This window comes from Benincasa hispida, chromosome 3 (genome assembly GCF_027475165.1).
Source record: "Benincasa hispida cultivar pf3 chromosome 3, pf3_genome.v1.1, whole genome shotgun sequence".
Lineage (NCBI taxonomy): Eukaryota > Viridiplantae > Streptophyta > Magnoliopsida > Cucurbitales > Cucurbitaceae > Benincasa > Benincasa hispida.
The window spans coordinates 2,744,333-2,757,276 of record NC_143480.1 but is presented as its reverse complement, the minus strand read 5'-3'; the positions used below and the strand labels follow the sequence as shown (position 1 = coordinate 2,757,276).

Genomic DNA, 12,944 nt, shown 5'->3' with positions numbered 1-12,944 from the left:
CGTGTGTTCGTCTTTGTCTTCATCTGCCTTTGTATTCTTCTTCCATTGCGATAAGGAGCAAGAGCACGATAGGGAGCGATAACGAGAATCAGCGAACGAGATCGAGAATTTGGGAGCATGATGGGAAGTGAGAGCGAAAATTAACAAGCGAGAGCAAGAATCAGGGAGCACGATGGAGAGCGAGAGTGAGAATGACTTCGAGTGGCAAGCCATTGTGCGCATCTGGGATCAAGTTGGTAATTTCACACACTGATGACGTAAACAGAAGGTCGTTTCTCATTTGTTGTTTAATCTTGGGTCATTTTTCATTGGACCCCTCAAATAATGTCATCTATCTGTTGGACTCGTAAATATAACGCAGGGTCGGGCTTGAATTTTTTTTTTATGAATTCTTTACACTAGTAGTTGAAATTATGAGATAATTAAAGGTTGGTTGCACAAATAAAAATCAAGCACAAAATTATAAAAGATGTAGCACAAGAATAAACATATTAGGGATATCACACAAAATTAACGTCATATATCACTGATAGCAGATATCAATGATAGCCATATTGGTATCTACCTAAGTCATATCACCAATATCATTAATATCATTCACTTAACTGATATATACCTAAGTTATATAATTGATATACGCATATCACTGATATAGCTTCTATCAGTGGCTATAACTAATAGCTTTTAGTAGTGGCTATCAATGATAGTTTTCGTCAAATCGAATCGGCTTTTATATCATTGAAATCATCAATATATGGATATCATGTAAGTTCTACCAAGGTATCACTAATTCACTTATATCGTGGTTATCGATGATAGTTTCTATTAGTGATAGATAACATGTTCTCAGAGATAACTTTTGTCATTCCTTTCTATCATCAGATAACATGCTATCTTTGATAGCTTCTATCACTGATAATTAACATGCTATTAGTGATAACTTTTAGGCATCTCACTTACACTTTAGTTCGAGATTCAATTTTATCAATTAAATTCACTAAGTTGACTATCAATGATAGACTTCTATAAATGACTATTAACTATAAAAGAAAATCATTAAAGATTAAGCTATAATGATAGATTTCCATAAGTGACTACTAATTCAATTGAAAAGTTCTCTTTTTAATCGTTGAAGTTTGAATTAATTTCAATTATCTTTAAGTGTCAATATTATTCACTTTTACTCCTTAAATTTATTAATATCTATTTTCAGTCCTTCACAAAACAGAAAACTGTTATAAACTTGACTCTAACAGGAATAGTTGAATAAGGGAGCTGAAGTGACAAAATTTATTTATTATTATGATAAATAAGAGTTTTATACATGAGGCTTGAAATTTATGTCCAAATTGTCTCTAGGTTTGGAAATTCAACTATCAAACATGAAACACGTGATTTTCTTATCACATGGTGTCCAAATAGTAATATTTTTCTTATTTAGTTTAAAAATTTTAATATTTTTTAAAGAAATATTAAAATCATACAATAGTTTATTTATATTTCATATTTTAGTTGCTCTTGAGATTTAGCTTAAGAATTTATATATTTCTTTTAAAAAGATTAAAGATGATAACTAAGAGATTGTAGGAAACTACCATAAACTTTAAAAATGAATTTATTGTTAACAAGAGTGGTCTAATTTATTGAATAGAGTGATCTAATTTATTGAATAGAGACACAATGAATACAACGATGAATTAAACTTTAAAAGTAACTTCAATGAAAATAAAATTACATGAGCAATATGAAAGAAAAATAGCATGTATGAAGAATAAAAACAAAACCCCAATATCTAACGTGTCCTAATAGGTATTTTTCTAAAACTTTGACTGAATGGTGGCTATTATAGCAGGATCAGTTTGAAAAGCCTTTGCAAGGATATTTGTTGGAATGTCGGGCTTTGAACCAAAAACAGCATTAGCAATAGTAATAACACCTGGATTTTGACTACTTAAAGCTGCAATGGCAACTGCAGGGCCATAGCCGATGTTTTGTTGAAAGTGAACTAGTCCAATGGGAAAGACGAAGACATCGCCCTTGTTCAATGTCTTGGTAATGAGACGGTTTTCTGGGTTGGAGGTGACAAAGCCCACCAAGAGTGTGCCTTCAAGGACAGTCAGGATTTCAGTGGCACGAGGGTGGGTGTGGGGAGCGTTGATTCCCCATGGGGCATAGTCAATGCGAACCATAGAGATGCCAAGTGTGTTGAGCCCTGGGATTTGGACAACGTTGGCAGGAGTTACTGCAGAGCCAACAGGGTTATTAGTGTCACCTGCCACATTCAACCCACTCATGAAGAAGTCTTTAGCTTCCACAACATTGGGATCCTTGCAAACCGCACCATTCACTTTCACTGGAGGTCATTACAAAATCATATGGCAAAATATTAGTAAAGTAATTAGAAACTAGTAGATTCAATGTTATTAGGACGACATAAAGCTAGGAATAATTTAAGAATATATACTAACCTGGATTGTTTGGATCTGCCACACAAAAATCTTGAAGTGGGCTAGGATCTGATGCCAATGCAATGGAACAAGTAATTGCAAGGAAGGTGAGAAAGAAAACTCGAGCGGCCATTGCTAATGATATTGTTAAGAAAGTTAAGGGTATAGATGCTTTGGTTTGGATTTATGAATGGATTAACGATTGGAAGCTCTATTTATAGATCAATTACCGAGATTTAATAATTAATGGCGGGCTTAAGTATTTTGGTAATAACTTAAAACAAACACACATTTTCCTTTTGAAATAGTAAAATAATAATAATAATAATAATAATGTTGGAGTTGATCAAACTTGTAAGGTAAGGGCAGGAAATTAATCAAATTAGAGAGATTTCACATTTGTAAGACTATGAATATATATATTGTTTTCTTTATAATTTAATTGTTTATTAATTTTGGTTTGGATGAAGACTGAGTTCAAGAGGGATCAGACTTAGTATTGTAGTGAGTAGAGAGGATATATCCACATCCACAGGGTTAAAAGTATATATGAATTATGGTCAAACACTTAAACCAAATAATTAAAATAAATGCCTAATTTATTTGACTTACTTTTATTGAATTATTTGAATGCTTCCATGATTTGGTGGTTGAAATTTTTTTGTTTCGATAAACTGATTTTAGATGAACATTTCAACTTTTTCATGTTGTTGGTTTGATAAGTTTATTATTATTTTTTATAAATATCGAAAGTGAAGTATGAAGATTTAAACTTCTAAATCGTAAGAATAAAAATATGTACTACACTATTATCATAAATTAATAACAATACCTTGAAATATATAATGTTAGTTTTTATGTAAGTTTTGGATCAAAATCTAGGCTTCAACAATATATTTTAATACGCGTGTGTGCTTCTTTTATATATATAAAAGATTTTGTACATGATTGTGAAAAAGAAACATAATTAAGGATAAAAGAGATCGTTCAACTTAAGCATAGCTCAATTAGTTAAAAAAAAAATATTATATCTTTTATCAAAAAGGTAAAATGTTTAAATTATAACTCCCAACTAAACGAAACTAAATAAATATATAAAAGAAATAATTTTTTAGGTCAATCAAGGCTAAATAGATTAGATATCACTAACATATAAAATATCTCAATCGTTTGATTTCACTTGACGTTAAACTCAAAAAAGGAAAAAAAATATTTATATATGGATAAATTCTAGGTATTTGAAATTCGATAAATTATTTGTATTAATTACTTAGGATTATTGAACTATGAGAGATAAATAGATAAAAGAGACCTATAGGTGAGTCAGTCCAAACATAGGTGAATAAATAAGATATATATTAACATATCAAATATCAATGGTTTGATCGACTCCTATAAATTTTGTTTAACTCAAAAATGAAAAACGATTGATGACAAATTCTAGGCATTGAAATTTGATAAATTCTTTGTACTATATATTTGTTTCCTTTTTAGTTCAACAACATTTGAAAATTTTGTACTTTTTATCCTTTCATTTTGGTAAGATTTTTATTTTATTTTTATAAAATACAACTATGATATGAATAGTACTCTCATTAATTAGTTATCACTTAAGTATCCTTTTTAAAATGACGTAGTGTCTATTGCCATTAAATTAATATTTATGAATGCAAAACTATAGTATGAACAAAGTGGGAACCATACTTGCATTGTAGTAGAATGTTTTCCTTAGTTCTAATTAATTAGAAATCATTTATTGACCCAAAAATTTAAATTGATGCATGATGGTTAATTTAATATTATATCATCTAATAATAACAAAATTCTTGGTTTAAAAGTTAATACAAACCTGGACTAATTAAACTCTATTTTTAACTTCTTTATTCATTAATATTAAAATGGAAAAAAATATCATTTAAAAGTTGCCTTTTTATAGAAGGAAAAAAGTATAAAAGAATTATAAATGAAATGTTGCTGCCCAGGATCGAACTGGGGACCTTTAGTGTGTAAGACTAACGTGATAACCACTACACCACAGCAACATTGATGTTTAATTTAGGCTTAATAACAATATACTCACTTAAAGTGACCACAAATATTTAAATCAATAATGTATTGATACTTTAGATCCATCATTGATTATGTGAACCAAAAGTTATTACATAGCATATAAATAATATAATTTTTAAAAATAAATAAATAAAATATGAGAAAAATTATACTGCACTAAAATTATACTGTAGTGGGATCAGTTTGGAAAGCCTTTGCAAGGATATCAATGGGGATGTCAGGCTTCGATCCAAAAACTGAATTAGTAATGGTAATAACATCTCGGTTTTGGCTACTCAATGCTACAATGGCAACAGCGTGACGATGACCACTATTTTGTTAGAATGGAATCAAACCCACGGGGAAAACAAAGACGTCACCCTTGTGCAATGTCTTGGTGATCAAACGGTTCTCAGGATTGGAAGTGACAAATCCAACCAAGAGCTTGCCTTCAAGGACCATCAAGATCTTGGTAGTACGTGGGTGGGTATGGGGAGCATTGATGCCCCATGGGGCAAAGTCATGCGAGACATAGAGATACCAAGGGTGTTGAGTCCTAGGATTTGGACCACGTTCACTGGAGTTACTTGAGAGTCAGTAGGGGTGTTGGTGTCCTTGGCCACATGCAACCCATTAAAGAAAAAGTCCTTAGCTTCCACCAAGTTGGGGTTCTTGCAAATTAGACCATTCACTTTCACTGTGAAAAGATAAAATCTTTAGTCCATATTAATATATCTGAGCATTGAAATTGTTAGTTATAATGATATATAATTATATTTTTTAGGTGATCCTATTTGATGATGATGCAAATAGTTATAACTGTTGGGGTTGATACCCTATATCTCGTAGGTTCTGTAGTTTGTACTTGTAATGTACAAAGGATTTTATTTATTTAATAAAATATGAAATATTTTATTTGACATTTAGTAGCATTAACCCACAAAACCAATAAAATAACATCCAAAGTTATCTTCTGTAGCTTAAATATGTATGTAGCAACATACAGATGGATCATGTTTAAGTAATAACCTAAATAGTCCTTAGCAGATGGATAAGGCTGGACCTTATCCTAGTAACACTACGAATACAACCCAGTTTGTAGATGTTACAATTTTTATAAAGTGCTACAAATGATTGGACCCTGATCATTCATGCAGAGACATGTGAGCGGGGGTATTCTACATAAAGAAGTTTGTATAAGACCGGACCACGAAATGACTAGTCTCGTTATATAGCGTCGTTCATAATAGAGACTTACGTTTCACTAGGATAACCTTAGGTGGCGTGACCTGAATCCTGAGTGAATTGTGAACTCTTGTCTATGAAAGAGATCCTTTGATTTGTATGGATGAGAGTGGCCAAATCGCTGATTCAATAAGCATATCATTTGGGGGATTCGTCTAACTAGAGAGCTGGAAACACAACTACACTAGATGAAATTCATCATTCCCTAACGTCGAAGTAAGTAGATAAATTTCTCCCTTAAGGACTGATTCCAGAGCTTGAACAATATGGTGTCACACCCTCTTTTGGCACGAGAGGGGTCTAGTCATGGTTCTTAAGGGGTGTTGGTGTCTTTGGCGATATGCAACCCACTAAAGAAAAAGTCCTTAGCTTCCACTAAGTTGGGGTTCTTGAAACTAGACCATTCACTTTCACTATGAAAAGATAAAATATTGAGTCCATATTAATATATTTGAGCATTGAAATTGTCAGTTATAACAATATATAATTAGATTTTTCAGGTGATCCTATTTGATAATGTTGCAAATATATAACTGTTGGGGCTAATGCCCTAAATCTCGGGTCCTGTAGTTTGTAATTGTAATATATAAACAATTTTATTTATTTAATAAAGTATAAAATATTTTATTCGACATTTAGTAGCATTAACCCATAAAACCAATAAAATAACATCCAAAGTTATCTTCTATAGCTTAAACATGTATGTAGAAACATACGAGTGGATCATGTCTAAGTGATAACCTAAATAGTTTGTAGTAGATGGATAAGGTTGGATACCTTATCCTGGTGACACTACAAATACCATCTGCTTTGTAGCTGTTACAATTGTGGTAAAGTGCTACAAATGATCTGACCTTGATCATTCATGTAGAGACATGTGAGTGAGGGTATTCTATACAAAGGAATTTGTATAAGATTGGACCACGAAATGACTAGTCTCGTTATATAGCGTCATTCATAATATAGACTTATGTTTCACCAGGATAACCTTAGGTGACGTGACTTGAATCATGAGTGAGTTGTGAACTTTTGCCTATGAAGGCAGTCCTTTGATTTGTATGGGTGAAAGTGGCCAGACTGCCAACTCAATAGGACTACCATTTTGAGGATTCGTCTGACTAGGGAGTTGGGAACACATCTATACAAGATGGAATTCACTCATTTTCTAACGTCGGGGTAAATAGATAAATTGCTCCCTTAAGGGCTAATTCTAAGGATTGAACAATATGATGCCACACCCTCTCTTGGCTCGAGAGGGGTTTAGTCATATTCGGACTATAACTTATTGTTCATTAGAGGGATTAATAGTACTTAAGGAATTACATGAAACTATAGAGGCAAAATGGAAATTTGGCCCAACAGTAACTACAGTGGTATTTGTACATGTTGGGGGTTGGCTTTCTTATTCACGTCTTCTTCTTCTTCCCAAGAGAAAATAGAACATTCTGTTAGTTTTACAAAAGATCATCCCAGAGAAGACATTTCCCTCTCAAATTCCACCTCCCTCTTCCAAAAGAAGCAGAGCCCACACCTCCTACCAATTATCTACCTAAAAGAGAATACAAAAGACTCCGCTTGGTGATGTCCATATTAAAGTGTTCGTGATCAGATCGAAGAGGATTTATATGAAGAAGTTGATCTTCAAGGGCAAGCAAATTTCTTCCTTAATCTCTTTTATTTTAGCATGTTGTAAATTTCCTACTTGATGCATAATTTTTGTACTGTAATTTATATTATGTAAAATGAAATTGGGATGATCCTGTATATGCATTCGAACTTCACTGATCCTTCAATAATGACATATATAGTAAGGTTTTTCTTCAGTCTTAAAAATAAAGGTTTACATTTTGAAAAGTTAAGAAATAGAATTAAGATCAAACTATATAGGTGGAAGTAATTGAAAGAACTCTAATGGGAGAGAACCTTGAGCGGAAGAAGATCGACCAAATTCCATTATTCATTGAATATAAAGTTTTACAGTAAACAAGCAACAAGATATGCATTTAATTCTAAATTACAGCATGCTTTAGTAAGGGTTTCAAGAAACCTCACCTTTGAAGACCTTTTCTTCAAGTTTTCTTTTGAATAAACCACGAACTCCGTGGAGACCTTCTTAAAGATAAACTTCGATCAAAACCGGACACTGCCACAAAAGTTACCTTGGTATTCTCAAAGTGAGAATCCATGAGTGATGAGCTCTGACTATTTTGGTTAGGAGGGAAAACTTAATGTGTAGGAGGAAAGATTAGGAACTCCCAAAACTCAAGACAAAACACACAGAACACTTCTGTATTTTTCTCTACTATCTCAATCGTCCAACCAACAGCAACTAAGAAGAAGAAAATATTTTTCTTTTTATTCTCCTTGCAATAAAATAACCACCATCCACTAATGTGGGTGGAGAGAAAAGATGGGGAAGGGAGTTGTAATTCCCTTCCTTATTATCAAAATAATAATATATATATTAAATTATATGTTATATCAAATATAACATATAACCTATAGTTTTAATATTGTATCACATACAATATAAACAATAGTTTCTTTTCTCTATTATATGACATTTAATATAAATCTTATTTATATTAAATTTAACAACTATGAATCCAATTCATAGAAACTATATTTGAATCTCATTCAAATATTTATTTCCTCCCATTAAGCTATAATATATCAAATACATTATGACAATTATATCTCATATAATTGAAACAATTTAATTATATCATATATAATTAAATCTCTCTCTTAATTTGAACAATTCAAATTAATCCAAAAACTGATTCTCAACTAAATCCTATTGAGCTACCAAGGAGACCTCATGGACCTCTAGCTTGAAGCTCTAACAGTACATGAATAATTAATTAAACTCTTTAATTACATTATTCACCATCCGTTAACTGTCGAACACTCTACTAAAGACCGACAGTTGTACTCTTCGCACTACAGATATATTTCTGTGTCCATTAGATATAACCAATCAACAGTACGATGACCCTTCACAAATTGCTCGTAAGTACAGCTAGGCCATATAACCTATTTGCCCCTGTAGTTACATCTAACTTTTTAAGTACCACTGATTCTTCTAATGAACAATAGATCATAGTCCAACTATGACTAAACCCCTATCGGGCCAGGAGAGGGTGTTGCACCACATTGTTCAAGACCCGGAATTAACCTTAATGGAGCAATTTATCTACTCACTCATGTCTCGGGGAAGGAGTGAATTCCATCTTGTGTAACTGTGTTCCCAACTCTCCGATCACATGAATCTCCAAAATGATAGACTTGTTGAGTTGGCTGACCACTCTCACCCATACAAATCAAAAGACCACCCTCATAGGTAGGAGTTCACAACTCACTCAAGATTCAAGTCATGTTACCTATGGTCATCCTGGTGAAATGTAAGTCTCTATTATGAATGGTGTTATATAATGAGACTAAACATTTCGTGGTCCGATCTTATACAAACTCCTTTATATAGAATATCCCCGCTCGCATGTCTATACATGAATGATCAGGATCAGATCATTTGTAGCACTTTACAACAATTGTAACGCATACAAAACGAGCCATACTCGTAGTGTCACCAGGATAAGGTACTCAGTCTTATCCATCTACTACAGACCATTTAGGTTATCACTGAAACATGATCCACCCGTATGTCTCTACATACATGTTTAAGTTACAAAGATAACCTTGGATGTTAGTTTATTGGTTTGTGGTTAATGCAACTAAAATATCATATATTTTATAAGCAATGAATAAAATATTATATATTTTATTAAATACATAATGAGTTTGTTCAACAACGTTTACAAACTATAGGGCCCTACGAGATTTAGGACATCCACCCTAACAATAGTGTTTATAAGTTTTTTTTATTATTAAGACTATCTGGATCAGTGACATAGCTTGGAGTAGACTAGGATCAGAGGCAAAAAGCCATAGAAAAGCAACAAAGGAGAAAGAGAACTGAAAAGAGAAGTTGAGAAGCCATATGAATGGAGGGTTTTGAAGTTGGGAGAGAGCAAAAGAGAAAATGAAGGGTTGAGATTGGGTTGTGTAAGAAAGAGTTACTTGAGGTGATATGAAATAATTTGAAGGTTGTGGGTTTTATAACGGGAATAATAATGGAGTATGAGGATTGTTTTTAAAGGAAAAAATACAGGGTTGTGTGTGAACTTAATTAATTGGAAGAATTAAGAGTTTACTTGAGGAGATGGAGGAGATGGGCTACCAATGACATACTAATACGTTATGGTTGGTCATTAATTAATTTAATCATGAAAGAGACTTGGTAAACTTCTATTATATTAGTTTACTTTCTCAAATCCTTGCCTATGTGAAAAAGGTTAAATATTATCTTAACTGGAAAATAAAAGGTAAGTTTATATTTCTATCTAAGTTGTTCTTTTTAGTTTGGACTGTTTTCAAATAAAAGAAAATGAAACTTATATATAAATATAGTAAAATGTTACTATCTATCAGTGATAGATCGCGGTAGATATTTATCAGTGTCAATGATAGAAGTCTATCACAGTTTATCACTAATAGATATTGACATTTTGCTATACTTGAAAATATTTTTAGCAGTTTTACCATTTTTGCTCAATTTTTTTAAAACCGAAGGGAAAAAAGTTAGTCAACTAGTTAAGAGATGGTCAAACACTTATATTTTAAAAAAAAAATATATAAAAAAAGCAACATATTATTGTGTGTATATATCTTAGAAAAACTAGATTTTTTTCCCAAGATAATGAATATTGGACTATTTTTCTTTTTTATTTTTTGAAAGTAAGAAGGATATATAATGGACACACTCTCTTATGCTTACTAAACCGAGCTTGGTCTCATTTAGCAACATTAAAATCGTCAAAATCACTTTTGTCATTTTTAATATTACTCAAAAACACACTCTTAATCATTAAAAATTATTTTAATTTTCAATCTTATACTTCTAAATATAATTTTTATATCATCAAAATTAGTTTTGAAAAGTTAAAAACATGTTTCACGATGATTTTGAAAATGAAAAAAGTGATCTTAGTAATTTTAAAACCACTCCCAAACATACCAGTCATAATTATAGGGAATCAGATGAGTGTTAGATTGCACGAGGAGTGGGGGTGGAATGGAAATGAATTTGGTATCACAAATTAGGTTCAAAATGCTCAATCCAAACCTGAGTTTTGGATTTCATTATATTACAAATCCATTCAATTACGGTTCCACGACCAACGAATTAATATTTAGTATTTAATGGCTAGTTTGGTAAAGATTTATATATATATATATATATATATATGTATATAGAACAAAAGTTTCAATAAAAAGAAAACTGTATTTCATTTTTTGAAATATGTGTTTAATAGTGATCTGACAAAAACACTCAATCAAAAGAGAAAAACAGGTTCTCTTCAAGATCCCTCCAAGATCCTCCTTCGTGAGGAACTTCTGAACAGGTTCTTGTCGTTGTTTCCTATCAGAAGATCTGATTTATCTATTCTCCTGCCTCCATCCGAAGACTCCAAGAGAAGAAAACCAATGGTAAATTCTGCAGATTTATCATCTGGCTTAGAACACCTTAGTCTATCTGGGGATGAAGACAAAACCTCGATCATTCTTGACTCCGGCATCGCGAATGAAGTAAATGGCCGTCTCAACCTTTATCTGATTGAAAAACCTCTATCCCCAAGATTAATACCTGGAAACGCAATAAGAAGCGCCCTCAATAATGCCTGGACTTGAACCAATCTCAGGAAATCAATTTTCAAGAGGAAACAATGCATCATATGCTTAATCAAACAAAAAATAAAGATTGGAATGAATTAGGTTCATCTATCCTACCTGAAAAACAAGCTCTTCCTTCAACAATTTAAGCATGAAATTCAAGGTATCTTCACTGAAGGAGTATGGTTCTGAAATCAAAATACTATTATGGAAACTTTTCTCTAATATTATCGTAAACTATTCTCCTCTTCCAACCCAAATGATGATCAATTAGACACTATCGTTAGGCATATCCAGCCTAAAGTTTCTAATGAAATGAACTCAAAACTCACTACTAAATTCACGGAAGAGGAAGTTGAAAATGCCATTAAGGATATGTTTCCTACAAAGTCTCCTGGACCTGATGGCTTCTCTGCTATTTTCTTTCATTCTTATTGGAACATTGTTGGCCCAAAAACCATGGATGGTTGTCTTGATATTCTCAATAATAATAAGATCATATAATCATGGAATTTAACAAACTTGGTCTTAATCTCTAAAATTCAGAATCTCCGTACTATTAATGATTTTAGGCCTATTAGCCTTTATAATGTCACTTATAAAATTGTCATAAAAACCATTGCTAATAGGCTTAAAGCTATCTTAAATTATGGGATTTCTATTTTCCAATCTGCATTTATACCTGGACGTTTAATAACTGACAATATTTTGATAGGTTATGAACGCATCCATTTCATTAAGAATAAAAATCCTGGCAAACAGGGAGTTGCTGCCCTAAAACTTGATTTTAACCAAGCATATGATAGAGTTTAATGGAATTTCTTAAAAGCTTTAATGATTCAACTAGACTTTTATTCTAACTTTGTCTCTCTAATATATAATTGTGTCTCTTCAGCCAAGTTCTCAATACTTTTTTAATGATGAAGCATCACGCTTTTTCACACCAAGTTTAATGGTGAAGCATTCACAAACATACAAACAAGTTATACATTTCAGAACAAATTATGGTATGCTTTCATAAATTAAATACAAAGGAACAAGAGACTTACCTTTGAAGAATTCTTCTTCTGTTTTTCTCTCGCTCTCGTGAAGAATTGGGACCAGCAACCTTTCGCTGTTGCTGCAATCGTCTACCCAAATCTCTCACTGACGCTTAGCACACGAACAGTCTTCTCCACGAACAAGCAGCCTCTCAGACACCACCACTTAGTGACCTTGGTGTTCTCGGGGTGAGAATCCAAGAGGTGTGGGCTCTGTTGGATTTGATAGAGGGAAGGAGGAGACAATGATCGTATTCAATGACCAAGCAAGTGGGAGAGGGAAAGTGTCTATCGTATAGACTTGTTCTTGATCGTTTAGTAAAGGTATACGATCGTTTAGGAAGTCAGGTGAGATCGTTTACACGATCGTTTAGTGAAGCTCGCTTAGGCACACGATCGTTTAGTAAAACCTTACATGATCATTTAGTCA

The 12,944-nt window shown here is 32.5% G+C and overlaps 1 protein-coding gene, 1 non-coding gene and 1 pseudogene across 2 annotated transcripts; all 3 read right to left on the bottom strand.

Moving 5' to 3' along the window:
* Positions 1-1,639: 1,639 nt before the first annotated feature.
* LOC120070054 (putative germin-like protein 2-1) lies at positions 1,640-2,629 on the bottom strand. The gene is made up of 2 exons (XM_039021909.2): positions 2,469-2,629; positions 1,640-2,353 (listed from the first exon to the last, which is right to left on the bottom strand). Exons 1-2 carry the CDS (start codon positions 2,578-2,580, stop codon positions 1,818-1,820), a joined length of 648 nt encoding a protein of 215 aa, XP_038877837.2. The 5' UTR covers positions 2,581-2,629; the 3' UTR covers positions 1,640-1,817.
* Positions 2,630-4,416: 1,787 nt separating this feature from the next.
* Positions 4,417-4,489, bottom strand: TRNAV-UAC (transfer RNA valine (anticodon UAC)). Its single transcript has one exon. It is a non-coding gene; the product is annotated as a tRNA-Val (tRNA).
* A 190-nt stretch (positions 4,490-4,679) lies between these two features.
* Positions 4,680-11,380, bottom strand: LOC150036957 (putative germin-like protein 2-1; annotated as a pseudogene).
* Between the last annotated feature and the right edge of the window lie 1,564 nt (positions 11,381-12,944).